Source organism: Pleurodeles waltl, chromosome 4_1 (assembly GCF_031143425.1).
Source record: "Pleurodeles waltl isolate 20211129_DDA chromosome 4_1, aPleWal1.hap1.20221129, whole genome shotgun sequence".
NCBI classification, from domain to species: Eukaryota; Metazoa; Chordata; class Amphibia; order Caudata; family Salamandridae; genus Pleurodeles; species Pleurodeles waltl.
This window is the reverse complement of record NC_090442.1, coordinates 261,358,896-261,386,289: the sequence shown is the minus strand read 5'-3', so window position 1 is coordinate 261,386,289 and position 27,394 is coordinate 261,358,896. Positions and strand designations below refer to the sequence as shown.

General features: G+C 47.3%; 1 protein-coding gene across 4 annotated transcripts in view; it reads left to right on the top strand.

Moving 5' to 3' along the window:
* ARHGAP8 (Rho GTPase activating protein 8) overlaps positions 1-27,394 on the top strand; it is a 778,529-nt gene that overhangs the window by 201,620 nt on the left and 549,515 nt on the right. For all 4 annotated transcript variants that reach the window (XM_069228274.1, XM_069228273.1, XM_069228270.1 and 1 more), the window contains one exon: positions 6,909-7,049. Coding sequence is in view for 3 of the 4 variants with exons in the window: in XM_069228273.1 (XP_069084374.1) it covers positions 6,909-7,049 (141 nt within the window). In the remaining variant the exon portion in view is untranslated. The remainder of the gene's footprint in view (positions 1-6,908; positions 7,050-27,394) is intronic.

The window sequence follows — 27,394 nt, the reverse complement described above, 5'->3', positions numbered from 1 at the left end:
TTGAGTTCTCCCCCAATAGTGACAGTGTGGGGCACATGGGGCACCATCACTTGCAAAATCACGTCCCGAAATCTAGTCTGATTAATATTGGGAGCATACATTTTCACATTATTCCCTTGCATCCCAAGTTGACTGATTAATTATGACATCCCAGCTGTCCTTTTCTATTTTTTCCCAGAACCTAAAATTATGACCAGAGTTTCACCTATTTGAGTGCCCGTCATCCAAAAACAGAGTACGCTGTGTAAAATGTTTGGCAGCGCTAGCACCTAATGTAAGGCCACCCCTTCTTATCTGGTCAAATGCGTTTCTTGCAGCTGAGTGATCTAGATACCTCCAGTTGCAAACAGGCCTGGACTTTATATTGTTTACCATATTATTCAGACCTCGGACCTTCCAGTACATAATGTTATATGTTTTCTCTCCCACCTTCTATATAACAATGTGGTACAGCCCGTCTCGGACCCTGGCATTGGGCCAAAATAGACACTTCCCCATTCTGTTCGTAGCAACTCCATGAACCATAACCAACTAACCCAACTCCCCCGCCCCAGAATAGAATAGCAAAATAATATGAACCACTCATGCAGATCCACATGATCAACTGGAGGGGGAAGCCGCCAGCAGTACAACATGCTACACCAATATATTATCTCAGACAGATAGGAAACTCCTCTCCCAAATTGACAGCAACTCTGCAGATAGTGCACATGGTCCATGCTTTGCTAAAAGCCGAACCTCCCACAATACTATCTTGGTGCCAGTACTCCTCAAATAATATCATCCGCTGGTTGTGCTGTAAGTTGGGTTATGACAGGTCCATTCCCACAGTTCAGTGTGGAGTATGATTCAGGATCTGTGTCACATCCTACCCCAGGTCTGCATGTCATCCAGCCTCAGAGTTGTTGAGTTTTGTTGTCACCTCCACTGCGTGCAGCCTTTCCTGCTGTGATATGTCTTTGGTAGGGAAAACCATGCAGTCGCTTGAGTGTTCAGACCTGCATATGAACGTTTGTTTAACTGTTGTGCTGTGGAGTGTTGTGCTGCAGACATGCTCGATCCAGTCCCATGCTTCCTGTGGGTCTTGGAAAAACGTAGTCTTCGTGTCTGTACTTATTTTAATTTCACTGGGTAGAGCATTGTGTATTTCATGCCCATCTGGTGGAGTCGCTTCTTGACTTCCAGAAAGGAAACCATTTTGTTTTTGCACTGCCATTGGGAAATCTGGGAACACCATTACCTTGCAGTTCTCTACTAGGAGTTCACCCTTCTTGCATTCTTGCCGCAAGATATGGGCTGTCTCGATAGTGCAGTAACTTAGCCACCACTGGATGTGCCGGAGCTCTGGGGGGAGGGGCTTGTGCCGGGAACCTGTGGGCGTGTTCCAGGGCAAAAAGAGACAGCCCTCTGGGGCAACCATTTCTTTGATCGAAGTATCTAAAAATGTAACCACGCTGTTACCTTAAATTGCTCTGGTTGACAAATCACCTGGATAGTGTTCACACAGCACACACTTCAGCATCTTCAGCCCTGTGCTCCAGGACCCGGACCCTGTCAGTGAACTGTGACCCACTATTGGCGCCAACTCAGCATTAGATTGTTTGTTTCTTGTGATTGTTTTCACAATTTTGTTCCTATCATCGCGTAATATACCAATGTCAATGATCATGGTGTCTATGGTGAGCTCCAGGGCCTCCCTAGTCTCTTTGATGGCCAGCAGAATAGAGTCCAATTTGTCAGCCGGGGTGATGTTCATATCTTGAGAAGATCATGTAGATCTTTCTTCAGTGTCACTTAATGAAGGAGGCATTGTCTGCTTACCATTATCTGCTTCCTTCCATTTAGAGTGTTGATCCATATTGTGTCCATATTATATCCACCGATCTCAGGGGGGGGCGGGTGCCAAAAAGCCATGATCCTCTTTTCCAGAAAAGGTGCTCCATGATATGTACACTCCTCCACAGGGCTCAGTTTCTACATTAGGGGCCCATAATGTGTTAGACAAGTAGTCCATAGTACGCTGGAGTTCAGCGACTCAAGGGGCTTGCAGTACAATATTCCCCCAGGTGCCCGCCCAGTGGTGCAGGTGGGGAGCAGTAAGTTTCACCTCATCTCCCCTATTTAACAGTGTTGTAGGGACTCAGCTAATCCCTTTGTGTTGTCTATTCCCTTTGTGTTGTCTTTCACACTGTATGCAGGAGAGTTGCCTAGGGTCTTATTGTCAATCTTCCACCAGCTGGGGGCCAAGATGTAGCAGCATGTGCAAGCAGGCAACACCTCTGGATCGCTTCACCACAGGACCATCAGCAGTAGAATCACCTCCGCTCGCCAACTCCCAGCAGTGGGGCTGGAGCACCAGTCGCTCTCAAGGGCCTCTCCACAGCTCAGGTGTTGTTCCTCTCGGAGCTCACATGGGCAGCCGTGATGCAGCAGCGTGCTCAAGGTAGCCGAATCACCTCATCACAGGACCGCCAATGGTGTTCACCGCAACCACCATCGCCTTTATGTCAACTCCCCAGCTTAAGCATTGCTTCAGTCAGAGTCCACAGGGACCACCATCTTGTCATATTCTGCTTGGCCACGGCCCAGGTCAATGATTCTCAGTCAGATGGTGGAGACGCAGACAAAGCTGTGACTGCCCCAAGCAGCCCATTCCTCTCCCCAACAGACAGCCAGCTGTGGGTCAGGGAGCACTGCAGCTGTGCTCTAGGGTGGCACCTCTAAAGGAGCACCACATCACATAGAGCCAATCGGGCTGCCATCTTAGTTTTTACTGAGACTGCTGCAGTCCATCTTGGCCCTTAAGCCCATCTAGCAAGAAGGATGCCAATATCTCCATTTGCTAGCAGGAATGAGAGCAGTTCGGCCACCAGCCCCATGCCTGGAAGAAGGGAGCAAATATTATTTCCTGATGGTGCAGGATGACAGTGACCCACTGGGAGCTATTTGAACCACACCCCCTTCAAGAGGCAGACATCTGTAATTGAGTTTTCAGGAATAAAGAAAGTTACACAAGTTTGGTAGCAATATAGTATTTATCAAAGAATAATACGGCCGGGAGCACAGCTCAGTTCTGTAATTGAAACCACACTCAACTCAGCTTTTGCAAACAGTGTCTTTTATAGGATTAATTCATATATGCTTTCTTATCATTTTTCCAATTAACACAGTAGCTCAATATAATGTTATCTACCTTCATTCTTGGCACAAGTAATAATTCTCAAAAAACGCTTCTGACTACTTGTCACTAAAAATGCAGCTGTAGTGTATATATGTATGCATCCTCTAACGAGCACAGTTTCTTTTGATCTCACCTTTGAAATTCTGTGTTTCCTCCCTACACTGCTCCCATACTCTGATGTTTTACGGCCTATCCTCCTCCCTTTACCAACCTTGACACTCACAAGAATCCCGTGTCTTCCATTCAGGTCTGCCATTATGTATCCCTCCTCCTAAAACTCGTATCAGGAAGTGGCTCAGGCTCTTGTGTATGCGGCCTTCTAAATTATCTGTGGACCGGCTGCAACTGCTTTGCCCTGCACCTGGCCTGTTTCTTCATTTACCTTTCTGCCCCTGTACTCCATTTTAACATGGTACCCTGGTTTAGGCCAGTATTTGTTTCGCACTGTGTATGCTCCTGCATGTTTCCCTCTGGAGCCGTGTATTGACCAGATTGGGCCTTCTTTCTTTTTATTTTAGGCCTATTACACATCAAAGCCAATTGAGGTCTTCCTGTTGCTCTAAAGGGTCCATTTTGAGTTTGGTGGAGTGGGAGCGCCATAAATCGATAGTTGTCTACACACATCAAATTTATAATTTTCCCACTTTATATATGGGAGGGCGATCAACACAGTTTCTAACAGTAAAACTGCACATGGCTTTGCCATTGAAAACCCTTTACCTGATGGCCCTTCTGTCACTGCTGCCATCTCACAGTGACAGTCATCCCGCCCTAATTAGAGTAATCTACCATCACTTGTATTCCCTTCCTTGGTCTGCTACAGAATGCATGGTGGGCCTGACTAAAGAAAACTTCCAAGTGCAGGGAGAAAAGTTCCTGCATGTCCTATGTGACAAGGCCATTCTGCTTTGCGAGTTTGTTTCACTAAAACTAAAAAGTATGCCCACGGGGTCCAAGAAAACACAGAGCATGCTTGGCATATGGCTCTGCCTTATATGCATCCGCAACACAAGCGGATGCACAAAAGGTAGCATGATTGACGCCAGTTAGGTGGAGATCTCAAAATGTGTTGGGCGTCCTCTTCTGGTATATTCCAGGGAGTCAGTTCAGGAAGAGCCATGTCGGAACAACGCATGCTAAAAAGAACGCATGCCTGAACAACGACGTCGGAACAACGACCGCGTTGTTACCACTAATGCCTTTACCAAAAATGCCTTAACAACGATTTTACGTTGTAAAGGCATTCCTGGTAAAGGCATTAGTGATCAACATGCATGGTTCCAGCATGCGTTCCCCCTGGCCCCCAACCCCTATAAAGTACTGTGCCCCGCCCCCAGCCCTAAAACCACGCCAACCATCCACCCTTGCCCCTAAAACTACCTCAACCCCCCACCTCGTCCCTAAAATTACCGCAACCCCTACCCTGCCCCTAAAACAACCCCCACCCCATCCCTAAAACCTAAACTACCCCACCCCTAAAACCACCCCGCCCCTAAAACTACCCTGAGCCCCCACCCTGCCCCTAAAACCCAAAAATCCCAAAATCCCCCCACCCCTAAAATTACCTGACCCCAACCCACCCCTAAAACCACCCCAACCCCCACCCCATCTCTAAAACCTAAACTACACCCCTAAAACAACCCCAACCCCATCCCTGAAACCTAAACTACCCCAACCCCCACCCCTAAAACCTAAAACCACCCCAACCCCTAAAACAACCCCAACCCCCACCCCATCCCTAAAACCTAAACTACCTCAACCCCCACCCCAAAAACATAAAACCACCCCAACACCCCACCACTAAAACAACCCCCAACCTCCCCACCCCGCCCCTAAAATTACCCGACCACCCAACCCACCCCTTAAACCTAAAACTACCCCAACCCCCACCCCTAATATTACCGCAACCCCTCACCCCGCCCCTAAAACCTAAACCACCCCAATCCCCTACCCCACCCCTAAAAACCTAAACCACCCCGACCACCCCACCCCAAATACTAAAAAAACCTGACCCCCCCCATCCCGCCCCTAAAACTAAAAATGCCCCGACCCCCCACCCCTAAAACTATAAATTCCCCGACCCACCACCCTCGCCCCTAAAACTAAAAATACCCCTCCTCCAAACGTAAACTGCCCGACCCACCACCCCTAAAACTAAAAATACCTCAAGCCCCCACCCCGCCCCTAAAACTAAAAATACCCCTCCTCCAAACGTAAACTGCCCGACCCCCCACCCCTAAAACTAAAAATACCTCAAGCCCCCACCCCGCCCCTAAAACTAAAAATACCCCTCCCTCCATCGCCACTAAACCCAAACAGCCCCGACACCCCCGCCCCTAAAACTAAAAATACCCCGCCCCCCCCCTTCCCCTGCCTCTAAACCTAAACTGCCCCTAAAACAAAAAATAACCCGACCCCCTCCCCTAAACCACCCTGACCCCCCAAAACTAAAAATACCCCAACCCTCCACCCCACCCCTAAAACTAAAAATACCCCGACCCCACAGCCCCTAAAACAGCCCCACTTACCTGACTGATCGCGCTGTTCCGCTTTCGTTGTCCACGACTTCGTTGTTACGGAGTCGTGGTTAAGGCCGCTTCCCGGACAGCTGGCATCTCTCCAACAGGCAAATCCTGGCTTATTTCTTCTTCTCTCATTTTGAACTTGAACTAAGACTGAGGAGAAGTGAAACCAACATGTTATTAAAGAGGACCCATTAGAATATCATTGACTACCAATCTGTAGATGTCTAATATGTGTTCTCGGTCAGTAACCCATCTCTTAACACTACAGATATTATCTCCTGTGGCAAACAAAGAGTCCCGGAGCCTTCCAGAGTGTGAAAACATCGTCTGACCGGGCAGGCAGGGGATAAAGGGGAAGGTGCACAGCAATACCTCTCTTCCCAATCATCTGCTTCTATTGTCTTGGAAGTCTTTATAACCCCATCACAAAGGTATATCTTTATTTTAGTACGCATTTTCATTTCTTATGATAATCAAGAAAAGATATCACAGTAACAGCAGTGTTGCGGAGCCTTCCACCATACAAAGGTCATGTCAATCAATGCTACAATTTTTCCGTACCAGACTTGGCATCCTTCCACCCCATGGACAATCGTAAATTCAATGACTTGGTCAGAGTAACTCTTGACACTGAAGCAAATTTACAATTCACTTATACTAGTTAGTTTTACTTGACATCTACTTGTGGCAATGTGAAACAAATTTCAAGTTAACGTGGCTACATTAGGACAAAACGCAATAGTGTTGAAAATGCTAAGAGACCAAAAGGCAACATTCAGGAGGAGCACTCTGGGCATGCTCGATTTCATTCAGATTGTTATTGGTTCATACTTTCTGGAGCAGAGAAGTGAGCGCTGCTTTAAAAACCTAGGTTAATGGAGGTTCATGGTCAGTAGAAGAAATGTGCTATCTTGCCGCTATGATTTTAATTAAACAGTAGATAAGAACCAAGGTATGAGCAAAACAGAATTGTTACATGTGTAAATATTTACAATCAGGGTTATATTTTTTTTGTGTCTTTTGCACAGTGGCTGGACATTTACCCAGATTTCTATATTTTACATCTATTTCCATAGGTAGAGTAGAATATCACCTTCTATACGTTGATTAACTGTTCTTCGTTTCGCCAAAAAGTGTAATAATTATTTTCATGAGAAAATCAGTCAGTCATTTTGCTAAAAAAAAGTTTTTTTTTCCCCCAGAGTTGCAGAAAGATGAGGAAGAACTTGAAGTACTCGGAGAGGAGAATTGTACTTTAGCACCAGTTGCACATAAATGTGCTGATCTAAGCATAAATCACCCGTATTATGATGTTGCAAGGCATGATATCATACAAGTAGCAGGTAAGTGATACGTAAGTTAAAATTGTACCATGGAATTAAATGCTTTTGTCCTGACATTTTATTACATTTTTTTCTTGCATTTTTATTTATTTGTAAAACACAGCGATCACCAGGGGGCTTCCTGGCACTGTGAGCTGAACAGGATTGCTACCATTGCAGGCTAGTCTGGAGAGTAGTGTCGTCTGTTTCCTCCTAAATCTCAGAAATGTGGTTTCCAGATGGATCTGATTTGGCAAGGAGTCCCACAGTGTAGCTGCTGAAAAGGCTCAGCCTGTAGCAAGAGGAGCGTGTCCAAAGTAAGTCAGGGTGGTTTAAGAGCACCATTGAACACAATTTAGCAGCAGAGAAGTCTTCTGCCCATAAGCCGTATTGTGTACTAGTGTCTTGAATTGAATTTCATCTGCTAACTGCAGACAGCGTAACGAGGCCAATCTAGGTGCAAAGCAATTCGATTTTTTCAACTTTCGAAAACTGGCTGCCAGTGTATGAATTAGGTTAAATCTTAATGACCCGTTTTGTCAATCTTAGCTACAATGAATTATAGTAACCAAATCTTGCTGATATAAAATGATTTATTATCACGGTGAAGGAAAAGGTGATGAGATGGAGTGGAACGTTTAAGAAATGTAAATAAAAATGAACCGATTGAGTCCTGTATATACATGGGACTTTAAAGTTTTGTTATATCGATATATTACTCTTGCTGCCTACTGTTAGTAATTTCCAATGATGAGTATTTTAATAAACTGGATTGTTGTATGGAGACATAGGTACATCTGTTAAACAGGGATCATGCTTAAATGAAAGTACTACTCTCACTAAAAGCACTTATAATTCACAGGCCGAGGCTTGTGGTACTACCAGCATTAGGACAGTAGCGCTACTGGAAGTATTTATTATTTATTGATTAATTTTAGAAAGCGCTGCGGGTTATCTTTTGGTAACTTCGATGGACTTGGGACTTAAGTCGGTGAATGGAAGTAGAGTGCTTAATACTGAATCATACATATCCTTTGCATCCCATTTGATATATGGACCTTCCCCTCACTTTGGCATCCTTTTGCTAAAGTCATGCTTTAGTGGAATGGTCGGTCTTTCTATCAAGCTTGATTAGTCGTCCGTAAATAAAACAGAGGTATAGCCTAGTAGCAGGAACCAATGACAGATTAAAGGAGGCATGTTAACTAGTTCATTTGGTTAATGAGCATACTATCAACAATTGAACATGGAAATCCCTTTGACTAATCAAAACGCATCGTGTGGTTTACTGTAGCCCATTTGTTCAAAAACTGTGCAAATGGCTGTTCATTCTTAGTTATACATTGCAGAGCAAAGGTCTATGTATGCAGTGAAAACACTTTGAAACAAGAATTTAAAATGTAATCATCTTTTTCTAAAACCTTACTTGTTGTCCATCCTATCTGTCCTTAATTACTTCATAATTATATGTAACATGTTCCGTCGCTAATGCACTCTTGAAGTTCCTGGCCTTTACCAGATGCCCCGTCTTGATTTTGTTAAACATTTTTAGTCCTCCTTGGCTCTGCCCCCCTCTTCTAATTGATTCCCCAAATTAGAAGCATTACTCATTTGCTGTCTGACCAAAGCCAGTGCTATCAATTTCCCCAGAATAAATAGTTTTGTTGTTTGAGGACGGGAGGTGATGAAAGGCTGTTGCCAAACCGGGTTTTGTGCTGTCTCTGCTACCTGTGTGCGTGAGAGCAGGAAGAATGGCATCGCATGCAGAAGATCTCCAGGAGGGAGAGCAGATACTACTTCAGCTGCACTGCAGAGTGGAGGTAGCCGCATCTCTGCTCCGCTATAATTTCTGGCTGATGAGATTGGAGACATGTCGGAGAGGATGAACTCCCATGAACTGAATGATGTCAGAAAGAGCTGATGAAGCAGGCCCTGCTCCCACATTACATTCTCTTTCTTTTTTCCCGTGTGCAGCAGGGCATCAGGAGAAGAATTTACCACGACTGCATGCGGTTGCAGGCAGTGATTTTTTTTTTTTTTTTTTTTTGATAACCACATTTTATTTGTTTTATACAAAATCATAGATATCACAAGCAGAAGACAGATGCATATACATTTAAGTCTCCAGCATACCTGCCCCCCCCATGTTGTCCCCATATGTGAGTTTTGTACACAGTATATTTATACACTTGCATAATAGGTTTACATATCGCCTATCACATCTGCTCTGCAGTCCCCAGTCCATTTAGACCAGATTCTGTTATGTTTCTGCGGGCATCCTCGTGCCTCATAAACAGGTTTCTCCATTTGGGCACACCTGTCTTCCTCCATTGCGCAATTGTAGGGGGACTGGTCCTCGACCAGTGTTGTCCAATATCTCTCTTTGCTACCAGAAGGGCCATGCTCACCATCTGTCTGCCTGCCTGGGGGGCTCCCATCCCCTCTGTCATTCCCAGCAGACCCATCACCTAGGACAACTCAAGAGTTTGCCCCACCACCGACGCAAGCTCTGAGTTCACTTGTTCCCAGTAATGGACAATCAGGGGGCAGGACCATACCAGAGGGACGAAGTCTGCTGGGGACCCATCACATCGCCCACACCAGGGCATGGCTGTGAGCCCCCCTCGATGCAGTCGTATTGGTGTTAAGAATGCACAGTGAAGGTAATAGAGTTGCACCAGCCTTTGCTTAGCCGATATAACAATTACCGGTAGTGCCATTAGGGAATCCCTCCAGTCCTAGTCATCTATTGGTCCCACCCAGCCTTTCCATCTAGATCTTGGGGCGTGAAGTGACTCCGAGGCGTTTAACTCCATCGAGTGGTAGAGTAAGGAGATTCCTCCCTTACCCAGCGCTCCCATCATCACCTTCGCTTCTATGGGACTGAGTCAGGAATTGCTGTGGCCTCTGGAATGTGGGATCTTAGGGTGTGCCGCAATTGCAGATACTTATGGAACTGCATGTGCGATAATTTGGACCCTTGTTGAAGTTCCTGGAAGGAGTGCATATGGTCCCTGGCCCATACGTCCCCAAGCACAGTTATGGCTATTGCGTCCCATCAGGAAAAGCCCCGTTGCGGTCACCTCATCTAACCATGTCCCCTGCCACAATGAAGTTTAGAGTGTTAGTGTTTTCCACCACCCAGTGCGACGCTGTGTGTTCCTCCATCCCTTGAACACCATGCTAGTCACCTCTGGGATGCTGTGTGACACTGGCGCACCGTATAAAAGGTCCATGATGTGTGTCCGCCAAAGGGCCCCTATCTCTAACCGGTAGTCCATACCCACCCATCCGCCTGGGAGCCAGTTGTGGATCACAAGAACCTGGGTTGCCAGGTAATAATAGAAAATATTTGAAATACCCATCCATCCTTTGTATGTTCTTTGTTGGCAAATCGCCTTATGGAGGCGCCTTATCTTGTTGTGCCAGAGGAAGGAGTTGGTCAAGGTGTCTATCTCGCTAAACCAGTGGTTTTCAAACTTTTTAATGCTGCAGCCCCCCACCCCACCCACCCCCCACCCCCCGTAGGAAAAAAAAATCGGGCCCCCCTCAGAATTTTTCACAATTATTCTATTAAGTTTACAATGTTTAAATATATCTAGACTTAATAAAACATTGCAGTTAAGTTATGTTACCTTTTTAAACATGCAATAAATGTGTTTCTGCTTTACAAAAGCACTGTTATCTGCATAATGCTTCTTTTGGCCAGAGCCGAGCATCCCCCCCCCCCCCCCCCCCCCAGATCACTTGAGGCCCTCCTAGGGGGGCTTGCCTCCCAGTTTGAAGACCCCTGCTCTCAACTATTGGGCAGGTAGTTGCATGGGGAGATTTTGAAGAAGGTAAAGGAAGCACAGTAGCTCCATCATTTTGAATAAAGCAGTGCGTCCTAGAATATTTAGAAGTAGGGTTTGCCACCTCTTCAAATCCCCCCCTCCCTTTTAACAAGTGGCGTGACATTAAGTGCCCATATGAGAGAAGGTTCCAGTGCTATTTTAATTCCCAGGTAGGTGAAGCTAAGACGCCTTATTGGCAATTCAGGCTGCCACTCAATTGCTTCTCGAGACCCACCCAGTGGCACCAGAAATGATTTCGGTGGATTAAGCGTCGACCCGGACGCTCCTGCGAATAGGCATAGGAGATAGACATTTGGGCTGCTCCCTGCCAGGTTAGACAGATATAGTAATACTTCATCTGCATATAGTGCTATACGGTCTTCCTCTCCTCTGGGCCATTCCCAGCCTGCCATCAAGGGGGTCTTCCCGGAGTATGTACGCTAATGGCTCAATGATCAGAGGAGAGGGGACAATGGGCAGGCTTGCCGCGTACCCCTACAGACAGGAAACCCCTCCAATACCGCCCCATTTACCATCACTCTAGCCACTGGGTCACGGTATAGTAACTCCACCATTCTGCAAAACCTCTCCGCCAAGCCAGCCTTAAGGAGTACCTGCCTTAACTAGCTCCAGTCAGCAGTGTCAAATGCTTTCTCAAAGTTCATCAACACCAACGCCAGAGGACCCGAGAGGAGATGCCTATGCGCCAGAGCTACATTCAGTCTCCTTATATAATGTCTAGTACTGCGGTTGGGAATGAACCCTCACTGGTCCGGGTGAATTAGACTTCCCAAACCTTACACAGGTGATTCGCCAGCGCAGTCGCAAAGATCTTTAGTTCCCCATCGATCGGGGATATTGGCCTATAATCGTTGCATGACGGGGAAGATGGCCTTGACTTTGGCAGGACTACTCTGGTGGCTTGGTCCGAGTTATCGGGGAATGCTCCCGCTTCCAGTGCTTCCTTGTTCAAATCAAGCAGCCGAGGTGCTAAAAGATCTCTAAACTTAGAATAAAACTCAATCGGATAATTGTCTGGACATGGAGTCTTCCTGGTCCTTGGAGCTGAGATGGCATCCCCTATCTCCTCTAGGGACATAGGCCGATCCATTGTTTCCTGTTCTGCTCTGAGAGTTTCGGCAGGTGCAGTTCATTTAACAGTGGCTCATCTAGTTCCGTTTGGGACCTAGCAGAGGAAGCATACAGTACTGCATAGTATATCACAAATGTGGCCACTATGCCAGTTGGGGAAGCGTGGAAAACCACCCAGCCCCCCCCTTGCCCCCCACCGCCCCAGCATCCACTACCTCCGGTACCACCTGTCCCTCCTTCGGTCTTGTGGCCAATCGGTCTTGTTGCCAGCCAGTATAGCAGTTTACTATTCTTGTCTCCCCATCCGTAGATCCCTGCCTAGGATGCCCGCCATATCTGTTCTGCTGCCTCTAATGACTGCACTGTTATCTCCTCCATCACCAGATCAGTGCCTGCTCATTTGATAACTGTCCACTCTGCTCCATATCCCTTTCCAGCTGGAGTGCCTGGGCTTCCATCTGGGCGACTTGGGCCTTCCTGGCTTTCTTCGGAGCCTGGATAAGAGCCTTAGCTCGGGGCTCCTTATCGTGGCTTTCCCAGCCTCCCGTAACAGTGCTGTTGTACGTACCGTCCCCTCATTTAGCTCAAAATATTGGGCAATTTCCTCTCTCAGATTTTCTGCGTACTCTTCATTTTGCACTAACCAGGCGTTAAGGCGCCACATAGGGTACTCTGTCTCAATGACTGAGCCTATAACCAGGAGGACCAGGGGCATAGTCCAAAATACTGCAGGCAAGTATCTGTATCTGATGAACCTTAGGGAGATCAGCCACAGGCATGAAGACCATGTCAATACACACAGCCCTAGGTTTGACATCCATTGTGCCAGGAGCACTGAAAGCCTACGCCTCTCACCTGATGGTGTCCCCGAGATGTCCATTGCTGGGTCTAGTACTGCATTTACATCGTCTCCTACAACCGTACATTCAGGAGGCATCTGAAGTACCACCTCCGTAAACTCGTCTAGAAAGTGTTTAAATGCTACAGGAGGAGCATATAGGTACAACCGGTTCAGGGGTATTCCCTCACCATCCCCACCAATGCTACATAGTGCCTCTGTGTGTCCCACCATGTCCGATGCACAGCCATGGGAAATCCCCTGCGGAGCAGTATGGGCACCATGCGAGAGCCACGCATGAACCCGGCATGGAACACTCAATCATACCCATAACGGGCCAGGAAGGGACTAGGATGTACCCTACGAATGTGTCTTCTGCAGAAACAGAACAGATAGGTGAAGCCCCTGCATGTGACGGAGTACTGCCACCCGCTTAATTTTGTCCAGTAACCCGTTTGCATTCCAGGAGACCATCTTAACGACACCATGTGGAGAGTCTGTGGGTCTAACATTCTGCCCCATAGTATACCTCGCTGCGCTTTGGACTAATCCGGGGTCCTTCTGCATTCTCTGTGAATTTCTGCTTGTGTGACTTTGAAAACAATTACTTTTTAACAGTATCCCAACAGTCTTGCATGCAACCCTCAACTCCCTTCCCCAACATCCCCCACCCTCTAATGCCTCTCCCAACAAGAAGCATCTGTCTCCCCAGCCCCAACCAGTAACTAAAAAGGAACCCTTAGTTAACGTGGAGTGGTGGACCACTCCATATAGTAGGATTTACTTGTCTTCTGCTCGGCCAGTATATGGTCTACAGTTTGCACATGGCCCTTGTACACCAGTGATGACTGGTTTAGTCTCTCTTCCTCCTGCTAGTGCTGTGCTGTCACGTCCCTCTCGTTTCCTGGTGGGGTTGTTGATGCACTTCCCTGCTGGTTCAGCTGCGTCTCGGATCTTTCCAAACTCTGTCATCTGTTCGAGGACCCCCTCCTCCCCGGATCGCCTCCTGCGTGATCATGTGCTGGATCTTTTTATTCTTGCAGGTTTGGGTCTTCAGTTCCACTGCAACTCGAAGAAGGACCCCAAAGTGGGGAGGCCACCCCACTGTCCCGCTGCAGGTGATGCTCCTCAGTCGCCCACTCCGAAGCCACCTCAGGAGTTTAGAAAAATTGTGTTTTGCCCACATATTTTACCTTGAGGCGGGCTGGAAAGAGGAACATGTAGGGGACTTGCAGCACCCTTAATAACTTTTGCTTTACTGGCTCATAGGATTGCCTGCATGCCTGCACATCTCTAGAGTAGTCAGGAAAGATCAGAATCCTTGCATTGTGGTGTTGGAGGTCAGCCTGGCGGCGTCCCTCTTGCAGACTACAGTCTCTGTAGTTAAAGAAAAAAGCTATTATGGCTCTAGGTATTGCCCCGTGGGCGACCTGGCCGACCGTGCCCTATGAGCCCGCTCCACAGCGAACCGTGGAGTTGGTTTGTCTAGGTGCACCCAGGGCTTCAGCCAAGTCTCCAAGAAGTCCACTGTTCATGGTCACCCCCTTCAGCAAAAACCCACGAATCTCAAATTGTTACGCCGTGATCTATTTTCGGCGTCTTTGGCGCTTTTGTTGTAGTTCATGCGTTCTGGTCAGGAGACGATTAACTTTGGCTTTGAGGTCCGCAACATCATCTTCCACCTTGGACACAAGGCTTTTGGTTTCAGTCACTGGCGTGATCACGCCTCTCAAGTCCTAGCGAAGCAGGGTCACTTCAACCCTTATTTCTCCTATTTTGTTTTCCACCGCCGTCTGGGAAGGTTGTATTGCGGATAGGATTTTTTCCATGTCTCCTGTGTTGACGGCCGAAGAACCTCCTGTGGTTCCCCCGGAGCACCCCGGGAGTAGTGACTTGGTTGGGAAGTGGGTAGCTTTGGATGTTTATCTTTCCCCGTTTTCAACCTACCACATACGCTGACTACAGTGGCCCAACAGCCCAGGGGTCCGTTGCGGGCGCCTGCCGGGTTTGCTCTCTCTCATCCACTGCGGCCTCCCTCCTAAACTGGAGAGCTGGGTACTACTAACTTTGGCACCACTCACCGGTCTACCCCAGGTGCTCTGCATGCTATTCAGCTTCACGCGGTCCAGTCGTGCGACTGTAGGACCCTGTCACTCCCCAGGCCACACACTCCTGATGCACCACACTCAGTCTCTCGTGCCCCAATTATTCTCCCTTGTGTTGTGCAAGGGCATCTGTCGGCAGGCGCAGCTCCTCAAGTGGGTTGCCTCATGCCGTTCTCCGGTACCATCGCCTGACAGCAGCCTGCCAAGGCCCTTCCGTTCCAAACTCCGTTTCCACGTGTGCTAGTGCCGTGTGCACCCCCTTTTCACTGGGGCACAGGCCGCGCCTCTCTCCTGTTCCCTCCGGAGCACTGCCAGTCCCAGAAGGAGAACGCCCCTCATCTCAGGCTGTGGGATCGCCTCTGCTTTAGGTGGATTCAGCGGCCTAAGCCCCGGCAGGATCCACCAGGCCTCACAGCCAATGGCCAGTTTTGCTCACCCTTTCATGGTGCTGCTGCCAGTAAGAGGTCCTTGGGCCCACTTCACACTGCAGCAGGCCTCTCCAGCCGGGTTCTCCCTTACACTGCCGAGCCAGCACTATCTCTGCTGCTGTCAGGCCACATCATGCCTGGCCCGGTGCGTTGCAGCCTCGATCACTCTTGACTTGAGGGGTGGGGAGGGGAGAGAGGAGGTGGAATTGGGGTTTGGTGGAAAACCTACAGTTGCGACCGCATTCCAGGTTCGGGTGAGCCCCTGTCTTCTCCGAGGACCGACAAATAGGTCCGCCCGCTGTTCCTCTTGTGCCTCCTCCAGGTATTTCTACTGCGACCTATCCATGTCACCTCCCAGCGCTGCCATCTTGTGGATCGTTACATAAGCCTCTCGGGGATATCGCTTCCCCGGGTTCACGGGTGTTGCCTCTTCTTCCCCGGTAGCTGCGCGGCTCCCGGCACAGCACTGCCGCTGACTGGGACCTTTAGGTGTACCGAGCAGGACGCGAAACAGCAGCGGATGATGGAGGGGTCCAGCGTTCTCTGAGTACGACCGCCATCTTGATGCCCCAAGCCACGCCCCGCAGGCAGAGATTAAAGAGGTGATGGAGGCGTCTGAGTACAAACTTGTGAGCAAAATTTTTTTTTTAGACTATGAACAGGATGAGGTAGAGGCTACCCCTCAATTTTGTTTTTATTGGAAACAAAGGTTTATAGCAGATCCTGTCCCATGAACGAGAAAATGTAGGTTTTGCAATGCAGATGTGGTCACGGGTATGGTGTGGATATATTTTTGACAGATATAAACTAGAATCTAGCTCTGGTTTGACACTATAGTCTATAAAATCGTGGTCTATCAAAAAAGGGATAAGAGAATGGCTGTGCCCTAAAAATCTGATGCCTGAATTTATTGTCAAAATGAACCCTGTGCATAATGACAAAATGGGCTTAGCTGATGCAGTATTGCTGGGTGCTTTCACATGTCTGTGGCTGTAGATGACATGACACCAAACAATGCAGTAGACCAGAAAGTTGATTCTGCTTTGAAACATGTATATGTGGAAGCAAAGGTATCCATACGAACTGAGATTTGTTCTCCATATGTGTTAGACGTAGCCCTTTGTACAGGGCTATGCCCATACTTTTTGCCTTCTTCCTCCTATTTTTTCCCAACCTGTTCTTATTGGCTTTAGAGCTCTGGGCACTTTTCCACTCCTGACTAGTGCTAAAGTGCAAGTGCTCTCTATCTAAATTGTATTGGTGATTGGCATCTCCATGATTGGCATATGTGATTTACTAGTAAGTCCCTAGTACAGTGCACAGTGTGTGCCCAGGGCCTGTAAATCAAATACTACTAGTAGGCCTGCAGCACTGATTGTGCCACCCACATGAGTAGCTCTGCAAACATGTCTCCGGCCTGCCATTGCAGTGTCTGTGTGTGCAGGTTTAAACTGCTATTTCAACCTGGCAAGTGCACCCACTTGCCAGGCCCAAACGTTCCCTTTTACTACATGCAAGTCACCCCTAAGATAGGCCCAAGACTGCCCCATGGGCAGAGTGCAGTGTATTTAAAAAGGTAGGACATTTACTGGTGTCTTTTACTGTCCTCATAGTAAAATACTGCTAACCTCTGTTTTCACTAATGCAAGGCCTATCTTTCCCATAGGGTAACATGGGGATTGCCTTGAAATATCTTTTAAGTGTAACTTCCCATCGGGAACAAATAGAAATTTGGAGTTTGGGGTCTGCTGAATACTGATCTGGGTCAGGATGACAGTTGGGCTGTTTGTGTATTCATTCTATATAGTCACATAAAGGGAGCTGAAGTGTGCCCTGCATATCCTCATGGCTCATCACCAGGCTGATGGTTCTTCCTGAGCTACAGTGGTGGGAGGAGCTGACAACTTCACCTGAATAGGGCTGTGCCTGTCCTCACACAAAGCAGTCTCCAACTCCCTAGAATGCGTCTGGTGCCAGGGCAGGGAAAGACGGGGTCTTGTGCACTACAAAGACTTCTCTTTGAAGTTTGCCTACTTCAAAGGCAGAAATTGGTATAAGTACTGTACCTCTGACCCCACAAAGTTAGAACGCTTCTGTACTGAGGACATTCTGACTGGAAAAAGCTGGATGCTGTAGGAGGGCCTGCCACTCTGCCTGTTTTGTTGTGCTGGCCTGCTGCTTCTGTCTTGGGAGTGATAGGACTGGACTTTGCTTCATACATCCTGTTTTCCAAGGTTCTCCAAGGGATTGAGTTGAGCTTGCCACCTGTTTAAAAGTCTCAGGGACATCAGAGACTTCATCAGCCATCCCACGGGCTCGTCTCCTGAGAGCCCTGTCCTGTAAGTGGTGCCAAATCCAGTTGTGGGCCCTTGAAGGAGGTTTTTGGTGCTACAAGAAGAAAATCCAGGCATTGTCTCACAGCGTCATTCCGAACTGATGCATTGCTGTAAGGATTTGATACATCGCTGCTGCCCGCACAGGAGCGTGGTCCCCGCTTGATGCATCAACCACAGTTTTCAACACAGGCCACAGCTTTTCGCCGCAATGCATCCGAAGAATTACCACTGCATGAGTTTCTAGCACCGCATGACTGAAGTCCGTAATGTACTGCCCGGATTCCAAAGTAACACCTGCTTCATCACTGAGATCAATGCATCATGGCTTGACTTGTGATACATCACCAGTGCTTTGTCCATGGGCGCTGTTTTCATCATTGACACTGCAGTAAGGAGCTGACACTGCGTGGTGCAAACGGTTCATCATCTCCCCTGTGGCAGTAAGGAACCAATGCATCACCTCCCTTGCCCTAGCAGTAAGGAACCAATGCATCACCTCCCAGCAGCAGTAAGGATCCAGCGCATCTCTGGCTCTTTTGATGCATCACCTCTTCTGTGGCCCATAACGTCTTTGTTTTTAACGCATCTCAGGTACTTTGCCTCATTTAAGTGCTTCATTGATTTCAAGGAACTACAATTACATTTAATCTTTTAAAAGTGATATCTTTGCTTGTGTTGCTTGTGTATGTTATATTTTTGTTATTTTGGTCTTGTTTTAGTAAGATAAATACTGGCTATTTTTCTAAACTGGTGTGGAGTCCTTTTGTAGTGTTTTCTGTGTGTACATGTACACACACACAAATACTTTACACATTGCCTCTGAGATAAGCCTGACTGCTTGAGCCAAACTACCAAGGGGGTGAGCAGGATTTATCTTAGTTGTCTGGCTCCCTTACCCTGACAAGAGTGAGAGTCCCTACTTCGATAAGGTGCAAACCACTGCCAACTAGAGACCCCATTTCTAACAATATGTTGTAAAATTCTTGAAACAAGGTATTGAATCCTTAATCGCAGGCATGCAGATTGGGACATACTATTCTGAAGTACGGTCAGTGATGGAACAGGAAGTTGATTTATTGACAGGTTTTGCTTCTGATTAAGTTGGCGCCTCAGCATTCACTAGTGATTCAACTGTCGGCCAGTCAGAACGCTAGCATGCAAGAATTGCATACATATTCAAGCTAGCAAGGTTTGTTGCAACGCATGAATTTGTGGGAAGGAAATTGTTTGGTGATGATCTGGAAGATATGGTCTGTAAGGCAGTTGGAAAGCAAGTTTGGATATCCATTTCAGGGTTACTCCCTTTTAAATGGGGGTGGTTCGAAAAGCAGCGCCTCTAGTCACAAATCAGTAGTTGGCTCCATGAAAAATATCTATTAATTGAAAAAGAGAGAACTCTCAGTAACCTTACAATGTTCAAAACAAACAGACTAGGTCCTGACTTGCAACAGACCCTGCCTCTGGAGATTGGAGTGGGGGGGGGAGGTGTCATATTCACAGATACAGGACTTCATGGCATGCGTTGTTCAGGTACCCTTCAGTTCTCTTTGTAGTGTCATGCAGCTATCAGTACTTTTCTTCCCTTCCTCTCCAGTCCAGTGTGGTGATTATTCCTGCACCCAGTGATCCATTAACATTATAAGCTTTAATACATGAAATTAATTATCGAATACACAGGAGAACTGTAATTCTTGTTTCCTTGAAGGAGTGGAATCAGTTCCTATTGTGCCGTTTTTGTGGTGCCAGGCAAAAAGGGGTTACAGATTGGTATTGCATCTTAAGGAACTAAGGGCGATATGTACGAAAGCTTTTTCCCATAGACACAGAATGGGTAAAATCCTTTGGTACATCTGGCCCTAAATCTTAATTGCCTTTCAGGATGTAGACTTTAGAGACTGTGGTAACCTTGCTGCAATGCATACCACTTTATCCCGATTTTGAATGCCCACCAGAGATATCTCTGGGCAACTATGTATGATACAGGCATTTTCAATTCAGAGTTATGCCATTTGGGCTCAAGCCATGGTGTTTACCAAATGTCCATGCTCTCCTTGTGGAATTGCTACATGCAGAGAGTATCATGTTACACACGTATTTGGATGACTGGTTTGTCTATGCTCCTTCCTTGCACCTGATGACTCCAAATGTAAGATTTGTATTCTTTCCTCATTTCACATTGGTTGTTAATGAAACTTCACAATTCGCAGCTAAAGCCATCAGATTTCTGAGATTTATAGGCTCAAGTTCAGACATCTCTGGGTAAGGTGTTCCTGCCAGGGTGCAGGATGCAAACACTAAAAACAATTATATTGAACAAGTGCATCCCCCTCTGGCACTGCAGTTATCCTCAACACCATTTAGCAGGCCAGAGACATGCTGGAGGCTGAAATTGGCGCAGTAGGCTGTAATGTTATTTTGCTCTGTCAAGATCTGCGTAGGGTAGTAGAAAGAATCACCGACGCCAAAGACCCGGAACTCTGGAACCGAAAACTCGATCCATGCGCTTCAGCAAACAGTGGCATCCACTAGCGACCTGACTGCCATGGTGGAGGATGTTGCGTGATGGGTCAGAAGGAATAACTTGAGATTTTATTTTATTACCCAAGGGAAGCGAGGCTCAGTCCCTTGAAAGGTTTCTGGAGCATTGGCTTAGATCCTTTATGCTGCAAGATGCATTGTCCTTCGGCTTTTCAATCGAGCATTCACACAGGTCCCTGACCCAGAGGGCCCCAGTGTGGGCCCAACCTGACCACATGATTGCTAGACTCCTCAAAGACATGGATAGAGACTCCGTCCTTAAACAAGCGCACACATTGGGTCAGATTCGATTCAAACGCTGAACTATTATCTTTCCAGACTATACCAAAATGGTCCCGCAACAGAAGAGAACCTTTTTGGCAGCCACGAAGTGAGTATGAAATCTTACCATACACTACATGCTCCTCTACCCGACCAAACTCAAGGTCATCTACTAATCCCATACGGTTTACTTTGACATTTCGGCGGTGTTCATAAGCTGGACAGAGGAAGGAATCAGTATAAAGCCTCGGACCCTGCCTGTGGTGCTTAAGGACTCTCCGACAAGAAAGAGCTCACCAGGCTCCCCTGAATAGGCGTCGTACTCGCAACAGGGACAGGTCTCGATCAACCTGGAGGACCCGACAAGCAAAGAGACCAGCAAAGTGATTTGGCAGAGGCAGACTCGATGAACACGGAACCTCTCCATAACCTGGATTAAGAATAAGCCTATTGGAGTCTAATTCTCCCTTGGTTCCCCACCCTAACAGTTATGAGAAACGCAGCAAAACTAGAAGCCACTCAAAGTTGTGGACACAGAGACGGGGCTCACAAAGAACCAGGGTCCCCACCTACCACCCTCATCACACATCCCATAGGCTCCAGGGCCCCATATGGTTTTGATGACCTTCCCCTCGCCTCCCCCTGCCCCTCAACGAAGGGGAGGAAAAAGGATTAGCATAGGGGTATGGAATGAAGATCACTAGAAGCGGACCCAGGTCTCAACTACCACGCAGTGTCTGGACAATAAACTATCCTCTACTTTAAAGGGGGAAAAACGCTGTTAGTGAGAGGTGTTGGGTTAAGGGTTTGATTGGAACACTGCCCACCCAACACTCTGTTGGAGCTGGGGCTTTGCTTGCCCCTGACAGATACTTCCAGTTTTAAGAAGTATGAGGTGGGGGGAGTTGGGTAGTTATGTTGGTTAGTTGTTCATGGAGTCAACATTGCCTCAGGTTCCCTTGTCTTGTGGGGCCCTCGCCACCTCATTGATTACTTCTCAGCCAAATGGGTGACTCTTCACTTCCAGTTTTGCCAGACCTACTCCAAATTATCGTCTAGAACGTTAACGGCCTCCTCGATAAAATTAAACAAGGAACAACCCTCAAATATGCACACAAGCTGGGGGAAGATGTGCTGTTCCTGTAGGGAACCCAACTGGCTGGCAGTAAGGTCGCTTACTGCGTAAGACACTGGTTTACTCAGGTGGTCCACTCTGGGTTCACATGGGGATCCCGGGGGAACAGCAATTCCGGTTATTTAAAAAAACAAAAAAAAAAGAAACGTACTGTCCGCACAGAGATGAGGTAGTGTGATAAACCGGTGTCGGGGGCCAGAAAACATGGTGAGACCAGGTGGTGAGAGGGGGTTGGTTCGATATATTGCAGTCACAGGCGTACTGAGAGCCCCTAATGCGGATCACGGTTTACACACTGGGGTCAACATTCCTGGTAGCCGTCACTAGATTACTGAGAGGTGCCAGAGAAGACTGCTGGTTGTGGATGACAACTAGAACATAGTTATGGAGTGATTGAAAGATAGATGGCGTGATGTAGGAGGGGCCGAGGTTAGGCACTCTTTGTTCTCCCCCTTCACAGAGGCCATAGGCGTAACGTATGTTGGGGCAGCCTTTATCTACACCGGCGCCATCAACACTTGGTGATGCTTTGGCATATGTGGTCCCTACAGGATGCGCAATATTTTTTTTTTAAATGAGAGCCTCGATTGATTCATATTTTACCTTACATGGGGGTTTCGGTAGAATCCCCCAGCATGGTTTCGGAGCCATTTAAAACAGCTATCAGTTCATCGGTGTGGGTCAAGCAGAGATGGGCCCAAACTGTATCCCTTTTGGAGTCCTGCATATTGAACCTTGAAATAAAGAACTGACGAGGCGGGCCAGGTAGCTCTCATAGAACTAGATCAGGCACAAAAGACCCTCTGACAATTTCAGGCAGACTAAGCAAAGAACGTATGGCTAGCCTCGCAATACTGCATCTGTCAGTGGGGAGGACAACTCAAGCTAGCTATTAAACTGATTGTGCCACATCACCCTCCAGGACACACCGATCTCCCACATCACTGATGAAGCAGGTGTGGTGATCAGATATACCCCCTAATCCCCAGCTCATTTCCCAATAATTCACACTATATTATTGAAAGCTATATGCCTTAGACGACATACTGTCCGCAGAAATATTTGAAGAATTTGTTTGATCTTCCCCTCTCTTGTCTGTCGGCTCGAACAGGCTTCTCTAGAAGAGTGCCTCATGTAGCACACACTGACAGCAGTCATTGGCAACTTACAGCCTGGGAACACCCATGATCTGAATGGCCTTCCAGGAGAGTTCTTTAAAACATTCATGCACAAGTTGAAAGATCCCCCTGGCCCGAGGTCCTGCGAGTGGCCACGGGGAGACAACTCCTTACTCTGACTTTCATAAGGCTGAAATTGTGGTCTTGCCTAACCCCGGATGGCACCTGACACCTGCTTATTGTACCACCCCATCTCCCTGCTCAACATCATAGGTAAGGCACTCACCGATAGACTTCTGAGAGTGATTCGCACCCTGGTACACTTTTTTTAGAGTGATTTCCACCCTGGTACACCCTGACCAATTTGGCTTCATGCCTAACAGGGCCACAGCACATAGTCAGATGAATTCATAATGCATTGGCTTTCGCAAAGAACTTTGGAAAACAGTTAGCTGTATTACTGACCAATATGGAAAAGGTCTTTGTTTGGTTAGCTGTGCATACCTGTTCACCCTCCTGTGGAGCCCTCATTTTGGACATAAATTTTTAGGCTGTGTAACCTTCATATGTACTGATATCCTCGCGATGATGCTGGTGGGCAGAGAGTGTTCACACCCCTTTTCAATACACAGCGGTGCCAGGCAGGTATGTCTGTTGTTCCCGCTTCTCTTTGCTATCACCATAGAACCCCTGCTGGTATTGCTTAGATGAGATGTGCAGATACAAGGCTTTGTCTTTCGGCTCGAGAACGGGCCTCTCTAGAAGAGAACCTCACGTCGCTCAAACTGACAGCAGTCATTGGCAACTTACAGCCCAGGAAAACCCATGGTCCGAATGGCCTCCCAGGAGAGTTCTGTAGAACATTCATGCACAAGTTGAAAGCTCCCCTGGCCTGAGGTCCTGCGAGAGGCCACGGGGAGACAACTCCTTCCTCCGACTTTCATTAGGCTGAAATTGTGGTCCTATCTAAGCCTGAATGGCACCTGACACCTGCTTATTGTACCACCCCATCTCCCTCCTCGATTTAGAGATCAAACTCATAGCTAAGGCACACACCGATAGACTTCTGAGAGTGAATTTCACCCTGCTACACCTTTTTGATAGTGATTTCCACCCTGGTACACCCTGATCAATCTGGCCTCATGCCTAACAGGGCCACAACAACCATAGCATCGGATGACTTCATAATGCATTGGCTTTCGCAGAGAACTTTGGGAAACCAGCAGCCATATTACTGACCAATATAGAAAAGGCCTTTGTTTTGGTTAGCTGTGCATACCTGTTCACCCTCCTGTGGTGCCTTCATTTTGGACATAAATTCGTAGCCTGCATAACCATCATATGCATTGAAATCCAGACCATGGTGCGGGGGTGGGCAGAGAGTATTCTGACCCCTTTCCAATACACATAGGTGCCAGGCAGGTATGCCTGTTGTTCCCACTTCTCTTTGCTATCGCCATAGAACCCCTTCAGGTATGGCTTAGGTTAGATGTGCAGATACAAGGCTTTGAGAGAGGCGACTAGGTCTCAGACAAGGTGGCATTATACATGGATAATGTTTTAATTGTTCTGACCGACCCAGATATCACAGGTCCAAGGGCAATATGGATTCTTAAGATATTTGGAGAAACTTGGGGCCCCGCCTTAACGCAGTGAGGCCTTTGGTTTTCAATGCCAATTCCTACCCCCACAACCTTGGTTTGGTGCCCTACTTGCAAGTGGTCTATGAAGGGTTTAAATACCTTGGTGTGTATGTCACACCAAATAGAAACTTAGCAAGGGCCTTGAACATTCAATGCTTATTTCAAAAACTGGCCTCCCATATCAAAGTGGGGTCCCCACTCCCTTTATCATTGCTGCGAAGGTCAGCTATTTTCAAAATGGGGTCCTTGTCCCGGTTCCTGTACCAGCTGCAAAACTACCCATATGAAGTTCTGTGTCCTCCGTAGTTTCGAGAAATTAACTCTGCTCCGCAGCTTCCTGTGGAACCAGGGTCCCTTCTGTACGTGGGAGAGGAGGGACTGACGCTCCCGCCAGCGACCACCATGGTGGTAGACGAGGAGATCAGCCTTGACACAGATGGGATGATGGGGCAAATTTACAGAACAGACACCATTATGGGGTCGGACATGGATGCAGGACATGGCGGCGCTGGTGTTCTTCCAACAACAGGATCTAATAGGGATCTCAACACTGGAAGTTGTAGTGGATGGCAAGATTTTGAAAACCTCCCAAACCCTGCAAACTGTCTACAACCTGCACCAAAGTAAATCTTATAGATGCTTGCAAATTCCGCACACCTTAACACGATATATTTCAGGTTTAGAAACCCTCCCTGAGTTTAGCCCGTTGTAGGGGAAACTACTCATGGTTCAGTTGGGTGACCAGAGATTGAGAAATATCATACTTTGATGCATAACCAACCTGGCGCCTTCCATAGGCTCTGTTCTGTCTGGGAGACGGCTTTGGGACAACCTACAGATGATGCCTGGGCGAATTACATCCTCTCTTGCAACAAATTAATTCCAGCCAGACTCCGAATTAAAATCTTCATAGGATATATCTTACCAGACGCAGATTGTGGAAGACTGGTGTGATCATCTTCACCTCGTGCCACCAGTGGTGGACACAGGGGGGACTTCCTGTATACAGTATTGAACTGCAGGAAACTGCAACCATTCTGGACCAATGTTGTGTCCTGCCTCAGCTGTGTCTTGGGGTGGAAGGTCCTGTTGGATCCCAAGCTTGCCCTTTTGCACACGTGTGAAGATCTAGACAGTAACAGATACTAATGGGACCTCCTCCATCTGGGGTTGGTGGTCGCCAAGAGGAAGATGGCTCGCCACTGGAAAGACAGTGCTCCTGACCCCCCCGCCCTGGTGTGCAGCAAATGGAAAAAGAGGCTAGACCGCTGTATGTGTATGGAGAAATTGGTATACGAGGCTCTGGGCTGTCCACAGAAATACGTCAAAATATTACATACCTGGTGGAGGAGGTTAGAGTGTGGGTGGCAGACAGAAGTCATATGAAGGCTTTCTTGTTTGGGCTGGAGGGCTCAAAGTGGACCTCGAGATGAGTCAGAGCCTGGCATTTTGCTTGAGCCTGCCTCGCTGCTTCAGTGGTTTGCCCCCCTCCACCTGAATTGAGCAGCCACACAAATCCGTTTAAAAAAAAAAAATAATGAATACATGCAGGGATTGCTTTGGCCCTTTACAGGATAATAGTTTTGTCTATCTCCTGTAGCCAGAGTTTTGCATTGTTCTAATGTTAAACAATGCCATTATTAAACTTTGCACCTCCCCTTTTTAAGGGAGTTCTACAGTAAAGTAACTCACCTGCTATTGAATTTGTAATATATTTTTACTTTACGGCATAAACAGAGCAGTTGAGCAGTGTGTAATGCTTGGTCTCATGCAGTCATTATTTTGTTCTCTATCAGAGAGGCTTCTAACGCTCCTGAGCAGATCAAGGTTTCCGCTTGACAGAAATACAATATAGCGTAATATGATACAGTTTAATTCAATTTGCTTTATAATAAAGTCCTTAAACGCCTTACAATAACAAATTAAAAATTACTATATACAGTCAATGGAAAAGATGCTGTCAACACTCTGAGGATCGAGTGGATACAGTGCAAGTAAAACAGTATAAGCTTAGAAATGTTCCATTCCAAGAGTTGGTGTCTCCTAGTTAAGTATGTTTTTATTTTTTTATTATTTGATAATCTTTTTATTCATTTTCAGCAAAAAAACAACAAAACACAATACAGTCATCAGGTACAGAAAGGAGGCATGTTGCAAAAACAGATAACTGGTCCGTATAGCTGTCCGCAGGAAACAAGATTTTGAGTCTGACATTCATTTACTTCGCCTCCTCAGTCTATGCAGAATTCATGCCATCCCCTCCCCATCTGCGCCTAGAGGCCACCCAGTCCACGATAGGAATTTCAGCCACTCCGGACCTTTTCCCAGTTTTTTTGGGCACCCCTTGCTTTGGTACACCACTTTATCTGCCCGTTGACAGCAATCCATGTCCTTTTCCCAGTCAGAAATTCTGTTTGGGGGAGGGTGTCAGGTGAGCACCATGTCTGTGGCACATTTCTTGTTGCCCCTCGAGCCATAACATTGAGTATGTGGGGCAGCTATGCTTCCCTTTTATATTCAGGAGAAGCCATTTGGGATCTGTCGGGACCTCCATTACCACAACCTTAGACATCACTCTTGTCACTCCCTCCCAGTAAGTTTGCATAAATGGGCAAGACCATAATGTGTGGATAAAAGTGGCTTCCAGCCCAGAACCTCTCAGACAATAGCAGGATCCGGTGGATATGGTTCTCCTGATCCTGTGAAGCAGTTTTCTAGTGTAGTACCACCTGTGTAAAATACACAGTTGGACCAGCCTGAACCCGGTTTGTATTGCAAGGATCCTAGGGCCCTGCTGAGCCGCTCCCCACTCATCATTCAGTTCTCCCGAGTCAGCCTTCCACTTATCACTTAATGTGCCTAGTGTGTCTGAGGCATTGTTCTTGTAGGTCACTGAGATGGCCTTTTCCAGCATTGGGTTTAAAAGAAGCCTATCTTCCCATGGCAAGGACTCCGCCAGCTGGTCCTCTCCAGAGAGGTGCACCCTCAAAGAGTGAACCACTTGCAGGTAATTCTACAGCTCTGTTTCTGTCATGCTGA